The following is a 17,714-nucleotide window of genomic DNA, read 5'->3' as shown; positions in this document are numbered from 1 at the left end:
GTACTGACAGGCGGCAACAGCATAAGGAGGAGGCGGTGGGCCCTGAAACAGAGCGTGGACCGCAGTAGTAACTGAAATCTAGAGCTGGGTGTAGTGCATCGTCAATGACACCTAGAAGTGTGTAATACAATTTTCTGTGAATGGAGTACTGACAGGCGGCAGCAGCAGCTCTGAGACGGAGCATGGACCGCATTGGTAACTTGCATCTAAAGCTGGGTGTAGTGCATCATCAATGTCACCCAGAAGTGTACAATTTTAGTGAATGGAGTATTGGCAGGGGGCAGCAACGGCATCAGGAGGAGGCGGTGGGCCCTTAGACGAATTGTGGACTGCATTGGTAATTGGCATCTAGAGCTGGGTGTATTGCATCGTCAATGACACCCAGAAGTGTGTAATACAGTTATAATAAATGGAGTACTGACAGGCGGCAGCACAAACAGCATCAGGAGAAGGCGGTGGGCCCTGAGACAGAGCGTGGAGCGCATTGGTAACTGACATCTAGAGCTGGTGTAGTGTATAGTCAATGGCACCCAGAGGTGTGTAATTTAATTTTTGCGAATGGAGTACCGACAGGCGGCAGCAGCAACAGCAGAAGGAGGAGGCGGTCGACCCTGAGATAGAGCATGGACGGCATTGGTAACTGGCATCTAGAGCTGGGTGTAGTTCTTTGTCAATGCCAACCCGAAGTGTGTGATGCAAATATTGGAAATTTGTGATTAGACGTAGAAGGGCTAGACCAAGATGTTTTGTGCGCCAGCACTGTTGCTGTGGTCCGTAGTGCCGTATGCATTAGGAAGGTAGACGATATTGCTAGTTTGCATCATTAGGTGGATGACATGAATGCCAACCCTCAATCTAACAATACTTAGCTGAAAAATTAGGCAGAGGCAATGGTACCTATCAGTGTGGCAGTACTGGGGGTTTTTATCTGCAGTTTGTTGGCCTCCCAGAAGCAGCAGAAATGTTAAGTAAATTGCTAGCTGGCACAATGGCAGGCATGACACTGGCGAAGAATGCCACCCCTTGACGTTGCGATAACTAGCAGAAAAATTCCACCAAGGCAGGCTCAGCTGACAGGGTGTTTGGTGATAGGCAGCCACAGACTCAGCAGAGGAGCAGTGTGGATTCACAGAGGCATCTTGGTTGGCCTAGTGAGTCCTTAGTGTCAGTTAATCAGTGACATCTGCAGTGGAGATATGATAGTTGTTAGTAACCCACCTTTCGTTCATTTTCAAAAAGGTGAGGCGATTGACATTTTCCGGCGACGGTCGTGATCGGTTGTCCGTAACCACTCCGCCAGTGGCACTGAAGGGTCTTTCGGATAGAACACTGGATTCTGGGCACGAAAGAAGCTTGATGGCATACTGTGCCAACTGCGGGCAGATTTCAAGCCTATTGACCCAAAAATTAATGGAGTCACTACTGTCAGGACAGGCATCGTCCTCATAACTGCTGTCATCAACACCACCACCACCACCAGCCAGAAAAGAGCCAACGTAATTGTGCACCATGCGCTTCATCCGTTCTCGATGGTCATGCCCTTGCACTTCACTTGTTTGAGGTGGCTGCATCAGGTTTCGCCAGGCATCCAGAAAATCCCCCCTACACTTTTTGATGTGTGCGGCCTGCTGGCACTACTGCTGATGCTGCTACAGGATTATACAGAGGAGGCGGTGTCCGCCTGAGCTCCCTGTGTGGAATGTGGTGCATAGAACTCCTCACCCAGCATAGTATAGTATTAGTATTCGCATAGTATTCTGTTCAGGTGGGTCACTTTTCTCCTGCGCCAGGTTGGGTAGAAACTGTGACATTTTGTCTTTGTAGCGGTGTTACAGAAGGGTGGCCAGCCAGTAATCATCCCGGTTTTTGATGCTGCAAATGCGGGGGTCCCTCTGTAGGCATTGCAGCATGTGAACACACATATGAAAGAGGGGTTCCCTGGGCTCATCCTCCTCCTGTCCCTCAGTAGGCGCAAAAATATCATCCTCCACATCACCCACCTCCTCAACCTGCAGCAGTTCCTGTTGTTCCATCACCTGCACAATGCCTGGGGCGTGACGGCACAAATGCGGGTTGGACAGGTCCTGTCCAGCAGCCCCAACATGGTCTCCCTCATCATCATCATCATATTTATCTTCCTCCTCCTTCCTCTTGAACCTCGTGATGCTGACCAGTGTCCCTTCTTGTTCCTCCTGATGCTGGCTGTGCGCTATGGAGTGTAATGTCACCCTCATCCTCCTCCCCCATTTCCTCCCCTCCTCTCCCATTGCCACTTTTCATCAGGCCACACAGGGTATTATCAAGCAGAAAGATGATTGTTCCATCCTGACCGCTCCCGACTCGATTGTGGCCTGCTCAAAGGGGGCCAGTACCTTGCACAGCATCTCCAAGGGCCCCGCTGCCTCTATGCACCACGCTGACTTAGTAATGGCGGATGGCATGTGTAGGGTGGAGTTCCATCTAGTCACAGTGTCACAAATCAGTCTATGCGATGGAAGCCTCTGTTGGCGTTGGATCTTGCTAAGTGCCACGGTGGCAGTAGAGGATCGGCGTGCTGCATAGCAGTAGCTGCAAGGCCAATAGTTTAGCTAGACGTGAATTAAGTTTGATTACTTTTTTGTTGGTTGGGCCTATAGCCTGATGCCTTGCGCAGAACTCTGGTAGAGTGTTCTGAAGGGACTGGGAGCTAGGGAAGTTGAAGGGGAGTACCCATCTTCTGACGCCACGAAACCTGCGGCCAAAAGCTGATACTTCCTCTCAGCTTGAAGTGTGGCTGTCACCAACCTCCTGAGACGTAGTAGCAATGACGGTTGGAGGTGTAGAAGGAGTCAATGGAGGTGGAAGAAGAGATGATGACGTGGTTGGACCTCCTTCAAGAGAACGCAAGTACTGCTCCCACTTTGGTTTGTGGTTCTTGCGCATGTAGGAAAGCAGGGATGTTGTACCCAAATGTGATCTGGCCTGGTCCCTGCGAATCTGCCTGTGGCACAAGATGCAGATTGCTACGCTACGTCATCGTCTTTCAGCCTGAAAAAGGACCACACTAGAGAGGTGCGTGCAACCACTCTGCTGCTCTTTTTCTTTGCCTGCGTCTGCTTCAGCTCCTTCTCCCCCATGATCACATCATCTCTGACTGTTCCCCTGCTTGTGCCCACTCGTCTGTGTGTTCTTTGGGACTCACATGAGGCAGATTTGCTGCCCCTTCCATCCCGTCTGTTGCTGCTGCCTTTCCTCTATGTCTGTTTCGGAACTGCTGCTAGTGGTTCCCAGGTGACATCACAGTCATCATCATCCTCATTTTCATCTAAGCCAGCCTCTGCAAATGTAGCCACTGATGCAGAACCCTCGCCCACCAAGTGCTGACCACACTCTCCAAGGGTCCCAAAGTCTGCCTCCTGCTCTGAAATTTGCAATGACAGATTCCCAGGCTGTTTGTAAAACAACAAGGGAGAGTCATTGGGAGGTACAGGCACATTAGCTCTGCTAACTCCTGTCTTTGGTCCTGTCACGGCTGTGCTGGTTGCTGCTGCTGCTGCTGCTGCACCTGTACCAAACGGTTTCTTTGGCAAATAGCAAGTGGTATCAGAATAAACTATCTGTATTTTTTTGAGTATTTTTTTGAGAAAAATACAGACATTTTTCTAGCTTTTTTGATAAATAGCAAGTGGGATCCGAATTAAATATCTGTATTTTTTTGAAAGAAATACAGAAATTTTCTGACTTTTTTAAAACATAGCAAGTGGGATCAGAATAACATATCTTTATTTTTTTGAGAGAAATTCGGAAATGTTTCTAGGTTTTTTGAAAGCAAGTGGGATCAAAATAAAATATCTGTATATTTTTGAGAGAAATACAGAAAAATTTCTGGCTTTTTTGATAGATTGCAAGAGGTATCACACTGAAATATTTTTTGGAGTGTAGGACAGAAGTGTTTCTGCCTTTTTTGATAACTAGCAAGGTAGCAAGAAAAACTGCACAATCTGTATATTTCTAGATATGCAGAAGGCTCCTAACCTGTCCCTGTCACTTCTCTCCCTGCTTCTTTCCCTCACACAGATCACAAGATGGAGTGACTCACCCCTCTCTCTTTCCCTGTATATATGCCTGTTTTGAGATCTCTGACGGGCTGCTGGGCCTTGCTGTGCATCCTGGGAATAAATGATTCGCTCCCAGCCACGCTATTCCCACCCCCTGCATTTCCCCTTGTTTGTTCGGTGAGAACACGGCCTCATGGTGAACCACAAGGCCGTTCTCGCCTAAATGTTTGGTAAGCGAGAATGGCCTGATTCGCCGCAAGATCAATCTTGCAAATCTCGCTCGCTCATCCCTAGTGGTAAGCAATCGTGCCAACATGGAGCCTGGTTTATTAGCTCTTGCATAGAATTTTCGTTTTGACCATCTCATTTGCCTATCAACCTAGCTATCCAGCAATAAATTAAGTTCTGTATGTGTTTGTCCAGTATGGCTTTCCACCTAGATTCCAGCTGTTCAAGGGAAGAGGTAAGATCTGAGATTCTTTAATTTCACAATTTTTTTCTTACAGGACGCTATCTGAATCAGGATAGGACAACATAGCCTTATTTAGTCTCCAATGAAATTCGGAGGACCTCACAGGTTGCAAAAACCGGAGAGTGGTCAGACCAAGGAATCCCATAATTTTGGAGGTGGACACACAGGGTTGCAGTTGTTGTAGAACAAAAAAGTATCGATCCTTGTGAATCTATTGTGAGAGTGAGAATAATAAGTAAAATCCTTCGTAGTATGGTGGAGTTCTCGCCAAACTTTAAATAAATGTTGATCTGATAAAAGCTCTTTGAACTTTTGGGAGATCAGAAGGATCAAGCCTAGATGTCCCTTTGTTGAAATTTGTGACTTATCTATTTTGCCATCAAGAACCAGGTTGGTATCACCCATCACTATTTTTTATTATTATTATTATTATTATTATTATTATTATCACTAAGAGAGTACCTTCAGTATGAGCAGCTATCACATTGAAAAGATTTTTAAAGTTTTTAGAAATTGGATTTGGTGAGTATTTGGGGCGTAGTTTTTACAATAGGAAGCTCTATATCAAACAGAAAGCCTTGTAGTACTAGATATCTACCAGTGGGGTCAGCTATTTCTTTAGTACACTGGAAGGCCATATTTTTGTTAAAGGCTAATAAAACCCCCCTCTTCTTTTCTCGAAAACTGGCTTTAAAAATTTGAGGAAATTTCTTTTGAAAATATGAGGGCTGAAAGGATTGGGAAAATCTGATTTCTTGTAGGCAAAAAATATCTGCTCTCAGAGAAGATAATAATTAAACACTTTCTTACTCTTACTCCTGTACGGTATTGGTTACAATTACACATTTCTCAGCCATCATAGATAGAACTAGGAAACTGAGACTGTACAGATGCGAAAATCATTGCATATGATTCAGACCTTTCCCCCCAACCATGAGGTATACCACATTGTAGGCCTGACTGTAGTAAAGGGCAACACCTTTAAAGAACAACCTAAAAACAAAACAGGAAAGGTCTTTAACAGAAGACCAGTCCTGCAAAAGCAGGTATAAGGCAAGCTGTTAAGCACTGCCTATAAAAAGGGGGTGAGGCACCCAACACACCCAAGCAGGCGTCGCTTTACTATAAAACATCTTGCAGTCAGAAATATAAAATAAAGTGCAATCAGTAACAACAAATCAATAGAGCCTGTTCAGAGTGGGCACCAGAATGGGGGGTGTAAACAGAACATTTTTCAACCAAAACTAATTTAGCAAACCCAACAGAACAGGATTCATGTGAAACCAGTCATCCTCCTAGCATTTGCATTATGGCATGCAGCTGGAGACATTAGGATACAGCTTCATATTCTTGAGAAGAAACATGAGTATGTTTTGCTGACTGCAAATTCCGCCCAGGAGACCGATTCCGACGCTTGCTGGTTTTCCAAATTGAGGTAAGACAAGAGGATCTCTTGGGGAGTCTCTGGGATTACGGGAATTCCCCCCTTAACTTGTAGCTGTAATCTCTGAAAAAGGTCTTGAGTTTTCTCTGTATTAACCACAGAATATGTTTTGCCCATATAGCTAAAGACCAATTTGAAGGGGAACTCTCATTTATATTTATTATCTGGATCCTGTAAAGTAGACAGGAACGGTTGCAAGGCCTTCAATTTCTGAATCGTTTGTGGCGCCAAGTCGGCAAAGATTTGGTAGGGACAAGATCGAAACACCAGGACCTATCTGTTTCATGCCGCTTTCATAATGGCCTCCTTGGTTTTGTAAAAAGTGGGTTTTATAAGCACACCCTGTGGGGGACCATCAGCTTTCTTGGGGCCCAGAGCCCTATGGATCCGGTCACATTCCAATCTATCTGGTGGTAGGTCAGGAAACAAGTCCTGTAACAAATCGCCAATATTCAGTATACGGGAAGATCAACAATGGACTCTGGTATGCCTCTGATCTGTGCATTAACCCTACTGTTTCTATTTCCTAAGTCTTCCAATTTAGGAAGAGTGGACAGTAACTCTGAACTGCTGTATTATCATGATCATGTGAATCAATGACTGTGATGGCATCATCCATCTTTGTTTCCAGGTCATGGATGCGGGCCCCTAGCTTCCTTATTTCTTTAGTAATGTTTTGAGAATGTTTATCAGTGGCCTGTGTAAGCTCAGATTACAGTAGTTGTTTAAATCTCTCCAAAAGCTCTGCATCAGTGGCTTACCTGTGCAATGGGCATTGAAAGAACAGACCCGTCACTGGAATTCTCCTAAAATAAAGCTGCTGGTGAGGAAGGAGGTGTCTCTGTGTGGAGGAGGCCGGGGCCCCCATCTTGCCTGTCTGCCTCGTGCAGCTGTGCTGGAGTCTGTAAATGTGACTTGCCAGCTGCTGAGGACTTCCCCATCTTTGCCCGGAGGATTAGAGGCAGTGGGGTGAGGTCTGAGGTGGGAGATGTCAGCGGATGACGTGTGCTCAGCTAGCTACTTGCTACCTGAGTGGTGAGGAGCCAAATCAATTTGTAGCCATCTTGATCAGCTGCTCGTGAGTGCCCCCCTCGCCCCATCATTCCTTTATTTTTTTTTACAATAAACAAAAAAGGTACCTAATATGGGTACATTTTTCTGACCTAAATGCTAAATGCTAAATCTAAGAGGATATCAATAGCTATTGATGGAGGAGACATCTTCCCTGGTCTTCAATCAGGTTCTGCAGCCATCCTAATTGGACACTCTTGGATAAGCAGGAGTTAATGAATCCCAGCAGATGCGGATATTATACATTGGGCTGCTCATGTGGATCTCAATGTATTTTGAGTAAAGGATTGCAAACAGCAGGTTGGAGGAGTTTACAGTTCAACTTAAAGCACAGTCTTGGACCCTACACACACAACCCTTTACTGGCTACAGAAACAAAAAAATAAAATTCTAAAAAGGAATCTTGTTTGTGGGTACAGCAAAGCGCATTACATGTCACAGATACTACAATTTTATTTTTTGATGATGTGCAGACCATTGTTGGGATACACTATCCTGCAGTAACAAAAGAAGGTACACAATACACACTAACAACTGTCAAAGTCATCACAGGTGTGCGCTATAAAGATTTCTGGTCCTCATGCCAGTGTTATACCAGCCTAAAAAACCCTAAAAACTTCATAGAACACTGTCCAAAGTGGTTACCAGGTGGTTGATGCAAATCACAGTAGGCTGTTTCTTTTGTTAAAAAAAATGAACAACAGCCGGACCCAGTAAGTATAAGTAAGTAAGTAAATAAGTAATGTAGCGTCTGCAAATGAAGATTTACAGCAATGGTTGACAAACACCATTCAACTGCCTAAATTGCTTCACAGACACTCCTATTGATTTTTAAAATATGGTAAGCTGACTTGTTAAAGGCTATTATATGAAAATAAATAGTCATTGCTCTGGTATTAATTTATGTAAACATGCTTTTGTACAAAATCTTGACACAATGTTTATTTTACTGTCTAAACCTGAGCATTGTACTTTATCATAGTTCTTTTGTTACCTGTCATTTTCATTTTTAAAAAATAGGGTAAGCTGTTAATCAACAGTTGTAAACTTTTAAGTTGCTTGTGTCACAGAAAGTTGCATAAAATCTTACTATTCTGTGTTGCGTAACTGTTATTGCACACAACTAAGCACCAGGCATTGAAAAAGAAAATTAACTGCTGTCACAGAAACATTGTTACATAAGTCCTAGAAAATTATAACAGCCTACATTTTCTAGACTGTTTGTAGTTTTATGCATTTGTGTGACTAGTTTACCAGGATTCAAGAAATAGGCAGCCAAATTATTTTCCTAATAGTCCTTAACTTTTGTTGGCAATACTTTTGATCATGGTGAATTACCATTATTTTACCATTAAAGAATACCATTCTGTACTGCCTACCATGTCCTTTGGCACATAATATTTTTTATTGGGCACCTATTGCATTTTTTGAAAACCAAGTTTATACATCTGTAGACCAATTTTAACCATACAAAGGTGCATAAATTAAAGCCAGTGTTATCAAATATTTATACACATGACTTTATGAATAAAGAAAAAACAAATTGAATAGCTACTATTTAGAGTCTATGGGCCTGATTTATTAAAGCTCAACAAGGCTGGAGAGGATACACTTTTATAAGTGAAACTGGGTGATTCAGCAAACCTGGAATGGATTTCCTAAAAATCATTTGCTATTTGTTAGCAAATGTTTTCAATCTTGAACCATATCTGTTCCTGGTTTGCTGGACAGATCTGGACACTGCACGCTTCCAGCACCACTACCACCACTAGCACTACCCATTCTGTCATCAGCACCACACCTAACACCCTCAGTACCACAACTATTACACTAATGCTCTCCTCATCAGCCCATGTAAATCCAGTTTCTGAACCTATACAACTTGCACGAACAGTAACTGGTACATGCGGGATGCCAGACTAATGAGAATGCTGAGTATATTTTTTCATGTCACATACAGGTTGACAATCGAAAGTCCGGCTATCGATAATCCAGGTCCTTTAGTTTCCTCACATGAATTTCTGATCGCATTTTCAATATAGGAACTGCATTACACTGTTTGACCACTAATGTTTTCATGGCGCTGTTCTGCAGAAAAAGCTGTTAGAACTTGTTTGCTAAACTAAACACACGTTGAGACGTCCCTGCTTCCGGCTCCCTGGAACTGTGCCAGATGACACTCCTCAGGTCCCGAGGTTGCCAGATTTCTGAATGTCAACCTGTATTAACCTAATGACAATCCTCTTAGAGGGAGTCCTTTGACTTACAGTTGCAGAAAGTGCCCTAATCTTTATATATATATATATATATATATATATATATATATATATATATATAGGGAGGGATGAACATTACCCAAGAAGAGCACTTGAATGGGATTTTTTTACACATTTCTGTATTGAAGTTACATTACACTTCCTCTCCTTGCATTTCCATGCACACACACAAACCCACCATCCTTACAACACCAGGGTCTGGTGAAATTCCTTAACGAACATTGCCCAGTTTCCTTTAAAAGCTGATCATTGTTGTTTCTTGTGAGTCCTACTTTAACCATCAAACCATGAGCAATTTGGTGCTGCTGGCCACAACAATATGCTTTCTTCCTTTCTCAGGTAATCATTATATCTTTTACATTTACTGAAAATGTTTGTGACATTTGATATTTAATACTTTGAATATTTGGGTTTATATAAATTAGATATAATGAACCTGTTCTACTAATAAGGGGAAAAATATCTGATCCCTGGGTTTAATTGACTACTTTGCAGATTCCTTATATTCAGCAATATTTATACAGAGCCATCTTTAAAATGGTAGGTTCTATAATTATATCTGGTAAAAAATATGTAATTGTTTCACACAGTGTCTACCACTTCCTGGCAGGATAAGAAAGACACTCCAGATTTGCCAGAGGTCACACAAATTTTCCTTGTGTACTAACTGGCATGGCAAAGAACACATATATGAAAAATTGTACTGTGCATAAGGTGACCACTGGAAGTTAAAGGGAGGCATGCAGTAATTGTATCACTTTGTTGTCACATAGCTAGGCAATGTGTCATAGTAAAAGTGGCACAGATTAGGAAAAATACATATTTTTAAAATAATAAATTAGGCATTCTACTCCCTGCTGCTTTAAAGTGGAACTAAACCCAAAAGTACCTAAAACCAAAAAAATCCACTTACCTTCAATCCCGCAGGGCAGTCCCATCCATCTGGTCCTGTGTCTTCCTGGCATCCATCTTCATTCTATGTCACCCGACCCAGGCGCGGGATCGTGTGTTGTAGGTTTAAAAAAAAACTGGCTGATCTCACTGCGCATGCGTGAGATCTGCAAATTTTTTTCCCCCACAAAAAGGCTCGGGCATGCGCAGAAGGAATACCCAAAAGCCTCCTGAGATGCCTGACATAGGTATCCTGGGAGGCTTTGTGCTCCCATTCATTCTAGCCCGCCTAGGCAACTGCAACTATGAATATCAACATTTCATCATTCATCATTTCATCATATCAACATTGTATCATTCCAAATGGTTGTTTTATTGGAGCATAAATGAAAATGAAATGAAAACAATGGACAGCATTAAAGGGTTTTAAAGCACATACAAACGAACTTTACAGGAAATTTATTTAAAGCAAAAACCTTTTATTAACAAGTAAATGTAGACATTGGATATTTATTGGCAAACACATTTATTTAGCACATTAACATGTTGCATTAAAGCAGCTTATTCATTTCAATGGCCTTTCTAACACAATTGTCACTATGCAGGCACTATTTTAGTAATGCAGCACACAACAAAACATGGTAATATATTACATTGTTTGCAGCACAGCACAATTTAATATATTACCATGTTTTGTTGTGTGCTGCATTACTAAAATAGTGCCTGCATAGTGACAATTGTGTTAGAAAGGCCATTGAAATGAATAAGCAGGTGTGTTCAGAAAAGTACAACAGGGTATAATTGCAAAAAACTGGCGCCAACACACAAAAAGTAATGTGGTTTTCCAAACCAGTTTTGAAATATGTCTTTCATAATGTACACTTAATTGCAATTTGTGTTTCATTCAGAAAACCTTGAATGAAATGTATAATATGTTATATAATATAGATTATACTTTCTTCTAATTAATAATAATCTATAAACTTGTCTACCTATGAAATCAGTATTGAAACTGAGCAAGAAATGACATGTGATGAGAAATTAGGAGAAAACCACATTATTAATGTATTATATATATACACATATGTGTGTGTGTTTTAAAATAACTATATTATTGCTGAATTATACCAGGAGCATATAGAATTGTGGGTGGACGAGAGGCCAGAGCCCATTCCAGACCGTACATGGTGTCTCTACAGATCAGAGGGCAGAGCTTCTGTGGAGGAGCTTTAATCAGTCCCAACTGGGTTCTGACTGCAGCACACTGCATGGAAGACACGTGAGTTTTGTTTGTAGTGCTGACAAATCAGGCAGTGATTGACTGAAATTGATTAACTAAAAGAGTAGAGACTGCTCACTTATGAAACTAATGGTTCATTTTGTTCTTTCTAGTTCTTTCTAACTATGCAGAGCTTATAACAAATGTGCATTTAAAAGAGAATCTGGGTAGCAGTGACCATAATATGATTTCATTTATTAAAAGTTGTAAACAGGAAGCAAAAATGGGAAAGAAAAACATTTAATTTTAAGAGAGCAAATTTTCCATTATTAAGGGCGACTTTCTGTGACTTGGACTGGGAGACAATATTGTCCTCAAAGAACACAGAACAGAAATGGGAATGTTTCAAGTCTGTTCTACAAAAGCAAATGGAAAAATATATTCCAATGGGTAATAAGTTTAAGAAGCTAAAATTAAAACCTATGGCTCACAGCTGATGTTAAAAAAACCATAAAGAACAAGAAAATGGAATTACAAAAATATAAAAATGAAGGATCACCTTCATCATTTGAAACCTATAAAGAATATAACAAAAAATGTAAAAAGGAGATATAATGTGCAAAACTTCAAAATGATAGACGGATTGCAAAGGAAAGTAAGGCAAACCCCCCAATTTGTTTAAAAATATATTAATAGCAAAAATTTCATATCTGAGCATGTAGGCCCCTTAAAGGATGTCCCTGGGTTGGTAACTGGAGATAAAGACAAGGCAGATTTACTAAACATTTTTTTTAGCTCTGGCTGAGAAAATGGCATAGCTCAAGTCCAAATTCATAATAGTAATGTCACTGCCTTAACCCCCCCAGCGGTATTCCCGAGTGTGGCTCGGGGTGGATTTTCCAGGCAAAAAGCGATAACCCCACTTACCTTGTTCCGTTGACGTCCCCCACCATCCTGTTGGTCCCCGCAGGTCCTGGGAACACGTCCTTCCTCCTCGATCTCCAGCCGGCAAATGCAGCGACGATCTCTGGGGTTTCCCGGTGACGTCGGTACATGCATGGGTGGAACGGCGGGAAATTTAAATAATTTTGTATTGGATTCAATACAAAATAACTGCATTGAGTCCAATACAAAGAAATATTCATAATATATATATATATATATATATATATGTATATATATATATATATGCTACTGTACAGTTATATTACATGTTTAAATATTTTATTTTTTTTTTCAGATTTTTGTGTCTTGTTATTCAAAATTTATTATTGAATTTGTTAAATTTATTAAATATTGGCGAGTTATGCCTAAGAATTATAACCTACAATGAAAAATAAATTTACATGCAAAAAACTGTACCTCTTTTTGCATGGAAATTTGGACAGAATTAGACAGCTAGGGAGGTTAAATAAGTCACAATGGCTCAGAATGGATATGAAACAGCTGGGAAAAATTAAGGTTGACAAAGCACCAGGACCTGATGGATTACATCTACATGTCCTCAAAAGCTGAGCTCGGTTATTTCAAATTTTTAGAGACTCTTTAGTCACTGACAACGTACCGATGGATTGTTGTAAGGCCAATGTGGTTCCTATCTTCAAAAAGGGAGCATAGTCATTATCAGGTAACTACAGACCGGTTAGTTTAACATCCATAGTTGGATAGGTGGAGAGTTTGATAAGAAAACACATAGAGGAGTTTCTGCTAGAAAATAATATTATAAGTGATAGTCAGCATGGCTTCAAGAAAGACAGAAGTTGTCATACAAATGTACTCTCTTTTTATGAGGAAGTAAGTAAACAGGTAGACAGTGGAGTAGCAGTTGATATACTGTACTTGAACTTTGCTAAAGCATTTGACACTGTACCCCACAGATGAATAATATGCAAGTTAGGGTCGATAGGTTTAGAAAAGTCAGTCTGTAAATGGATAGAGAACTGGCTTAAAGATCGCATCCAGAGAGTTGTAATTAATGATTCATACTTTGACTGGTCTAAGGTTATTAGTGGTGTACCCCAGGGTTCAGTGTTGGGCCCTTTATTGTTTAACATCCTTTTAAATGATATAGAGTTTGGGATTAAAAGTACCAAATTTTGTGTTTGCAGATGACACCAAACTATGTAATGGAATTATGTCCATACAGGATGTCTATAATCTACAAGCAGACCTGGATGTACTGTTTGATTGGGCAGCCAAGTGGCAAATGACATTTAATATTGATAAATGTAAAATTATGCACTTGGGAGCTATCAACATGCATGCTTCATACTGTCTAGGGGGAATACATTTGGGGGAGCCAGAAATGGAAAAGCATCTGGGGGTTCTGGTAGATCATAGACTTAATACCAACATGCAATGCCAAGCTGCAATATCTAAAGCTAGCAAAATACTTTCTTGTATTAAAAGAGGAATAGACTGCAGAGATGGAGACATAATCCTGCCCCTGTACAAAGCATTGGTCAGACCCATCTGGAATATGCAGTCCATTTTGGGCACCAGTTCACAAAAAGGACATTGTTGAATTAGAGAGGGAATGGCAACTACACTAATAAAAGGAATGAAGGAGCTCAGCTATGATGAGAGATTAGCTGAACTGAATCTATTCTCCCTTGAGAAGAGACGTTTAAGGGGGGATATGATCACCCTGTATAAATATATAAATGGTCCATATAGAGAACTCTCTTCCCTATTATTCACTTTGAGATCATTACAAAGAACAAGAGGGCACTCTGCGTCTGGAGGAAAAGAAGATTAAGCTGCGGATAAGGAAGGAATTCTTCACTGTAAGGTCTGTGAAAACGTGGAATCGGCTCCCTCAGGAAGTAGTTTCAGCAACTACTATAGATTGCTTTAATAAAAAGCTGGATGTTTTTCTAGAAGCACAGATTATAACTGAGTTTTAGGGCATTAAAGTAAAAATACCAGTGACTGTTGATCCAGGGAACATCCGATTGCCTTATGGAATCAGGAAGCAAATTGTACCAGGGTTTTTTTTGCCTTCCTCTGGACCAACTATGTCTTATAGGGTTTTATATCTGGGATATGTTTATTTCCCTAGTGGTTGAACTTGATAGACTTATGTCTTTTTTCAACCTAACCTACTATGTAACTATTTAACAGTGTTTATTTCAGGTGCTAGCAAAATTCTTTATTTACCCCCATGCACAATTGGGGATTTTAAAGGGAACATAGCTTTAATGTATTTTCTTAATTTAGTGAACAGCCTTTAATCATCAATTACCCAGTAAAGTACAAACCCAAACATCTGTGTTAGTTAACACAGTGTAGTGGACAGTCTTTACTTAATTCATTAGTTAATAAATCAACCCAAGTATACAGAATAACTCAAATTAGTTTTCTCTCCCTTGAGGGAGCTCACAATCCACTGTTCCTACCATGCTCATGTATAGAATAAGGCCCCTTTAGGGAAGTAAGCAGCAGCATTGTACTGCATGCTCAATCACCCTCTTCCACATCTTCCCATTCAACTGTGTCGGAAGGCTTAGGAACCACTTGTACACTTGTTGCAAGTGTTTGTATAAGGTTGCATTTGTATTGAGTTCCGGTAACATATTGCTTCTGGCCATGTGGCTGTTTTTTCTTCTCTTGGTCCTCTATGGTTAGTTGAACTTTGTTCTTCTACTGTACTGTCTCCTAATTTCAAAGAAGATTCATCCATAATCCAATTCAACTGGATAATCCATAGCAATATATGAAAGAAATGTTTCAGAAAGTAGAGCCAGTATGAATGGCTGTCACTGTAGGACTAGGGTGACAGTTATTCTGCCCCAAGGGCTACTGACAGAACAAAGGCCCAATAGAGAACCAAATCTGGCATTATTTCCCTCAAATCCTAAAACTACAGAAGCATATACTTTAAAGTGCTGTATAAATAAGTAATATTTATTTTGAAATGAGTGTTCCTGGGTTAGAATCTTTTTATCAGATGTTACCTGACCTAGAGTAATGGAAAAATCTTTAAATGGGGACAAATGTTTCAATAACAAATCACTTAAAAGATATTCCTGTCATTTCCTCTTGTGTTTCCAAGACAAGTGAACGGTCCCATTAGAGTACAGACTGTCGGGTTAATATTTTACTGCTGTTAAAAAAATACTTCTGTTGGATGGATGCTAGTATAAAATATTTTAATATTTGAAACTAAAGATTATAATTCTCTAGAAAGAGAAGTAAAACACCATTTTTTTCTTACAGACCTATAGATATTGTACGGGTTGTACTTGGGGCTCATAACCTGAATCAACCAGATAACTTTGTTCAGGTATCATCTATCCAGCAATCATTTCAGCACCCAGGATATAACCCAAACACTTTTCAGAATGACCTTCACTTGCTGAAGGTAAGTAGACAAATACTTCTTCCAAAACAATTCAGCATTTAAGTCAATGTTCAAACTTCCACTAGACCTACAAGAAGAAGAACAGCTTGTGTCTGTTATTAGCAGGAACAGTGGCACTTGGATAAAATGCATAGATAATTCATATCATTTTTGTTGCAGGAGTTATGTAGGTCATATCATTGTTTTGAGGTGTAAGAGGAAACAGCCTTGAAAGTACTTTATCTTGAGAAGATCCACAATGCTTTGACATTATGTTCATGGGTATACCCTGTAATAAATGGTAACAAAAATGTGATAAAAAAAATAAAAACAGATATAATGAATCTATTTAAAATCATATACTTGTAAACAAAATTGACAAAAAACAATAATGATTTCCCTATATTGTAAAAACAAAATAATCTGTGTGTTTTACCATAAGTGTACAATATGCAACTGTTGTGGAACTGAAGACCGACTCAAGCTTGAGCATATTCCCCTATTTGAGCACCCCAAACCCTTTGGAAACCCCTTAATCACCCTTTACAAATTTTGTATACCATTTTTTTCAGTCTAGTTAGTTGGTTTGGGGAGCTTATCGTCCTGCAGTATCACAGAGTGGTTTAAAATGATTCTGAGGACAGTGCCATGTAGTAACATTTGTGCTGTTCTCTGCAGTAAATTTCTGTAAGCTTAGGACAACCTAATGATGTACCAACCTCTCTCTCCCCTGGAGGCAAATCCTTGCTGTCTTTGACTGACAGGAAATGGATTTGTTCAACCCGTAGGAAGGGTAACATTCTAGACCCCAGGGGAACACTTTTGGAGTGCTAGAGCATAGAAATAGTAAGAACTATTTTTTATTCTTTTTTTTTTTACTTGCAAAGAGGGTAGGGATTTTGATAAAAAAAAAAAGTGGATTTGCTCTTTGAACATGACATTTATTATATCAGAGGTTATTATTATTAGACATAATGGTCTTACATATTTAGGAAATTACATTTGCAGATGTTTTTATTCCTATATTATTAATACATTTCTAATTTCTTCTTTTCAGCTGAACAAATCGGCCAATTCTACTCCCTTTGTAAAAAGTATAAGGCTTCCCGGTGCTAACACTGATGTTCTTCCTGGGGTTTCCTGCTCTGTTGCTGGCTGGGGTCAAGTGTCAGATTTTGGGACTTTACCCACAGCTCTGATGGAAACAGATGTAAATGTGATGAACCGTGCAGCCTGTAACGTGTCTTGGCAACAGAGCATCTTCAATAGTATGATCTGTACTGCTAGTCCTGAGCAGCGCATCAACGGTTTCTGTTCTGTAAGTAAGAAGCTGATGTTTACTGACACACAGTACAAAACTGTCCAGTGGCTAATTTCTGCCTGTATATTGTTTATATTTATAGGGCGACTCTGGAGGACCTCTTGTTTGTAGGAACCGTGTTGAAGGAGTGGTGTCTTTCTCTGGATTACGCTGTGGCAATCCTATCACTCCTGATGTTTACACGCGGGTTTCATCCTTCGTGTCCTGGATTAAATCAGTGATAAAAAGATCATGAGAAAAAAAACACAAAAATCACAGATTTATTATATGAATATATCTGATTTTTTCATTTATAACAGCTTTCTTTGAGCAGCTTCTAGGCAATTTTATTAGACAGCTTTAATAAGTATGTTGATATTAATCTCTTGCATGAAGAAAAACTAGGCAACTGCCATTCTGATGTCAGTAAATGTGCTAGTCATATTAAATACAAGTAGAATTGTAAAAAAAATTATGTTTGTTGGTTGTTTTTTATTATACAATGGAAATAAAGTACATTTGATCCAGGAATGTGACGTTATGGAACAGGCTTCTTTTAGGCTGGCTTAATACCTATGAGTTGCAGTACCAAGCGGCAGAATATATTTTACTACAAAGCACCCTGATAGGCTAAGTACTAGGTACTAAGGACTAGGTGGTCA

General features: G+C 40.1%; 1 protein-coding gene across 1 annotated transcript; it reads left to right on the top strand.

Moving 5' to 3' along the window:
- The first annotated feature begins 9,486 nt into the window (after positions 1 to 9,486).
- PRSS57 (serine protease 57) lies at positions 9,487 to 17,524 on the top strand. Its single transcript, XM_072404779.1, has 5 exons — positions 9,487 to 9,639; positions 11,323 to 11,470; positions 15,629 to 15,773; positions 16,810 to 17,070; positions 17,156 to 17,524. The coding sequence occupies exons 1-5, from the start codon at positions 9,588 to 9,590 to the stop codon at positions 17,306 to 17,308; spliced, it is 759 nt and encodes a 252-aa protein (XP_072260880.1). The 5' UTR covers positions 9,487 to 9,587; the 3' UTR covers positions 17,309 to 17,524.
- Positions 17,525 to 17,714: the final 190 nt, after the last annotated feature.

Source organism: Pyxicephalus adspersus, chromosome 3 (genome assembly GCF_032062135.1).
Source record: "Pyxicephalus adspersus chromosome 3, UCB_Pads_2.0, whole genome shotgun sequence".
In the NCBI taxonomy this organism is placed as follows: Eukaryota; Metazoa; Chordata; class Amphibia; order Anura; family Pyxicephalidae; genus Pyxicephalus; species Pyxicephalus adspersus.
This window is presented reverse-complemented; position numbering and strand designations above follow the sequence as displayed.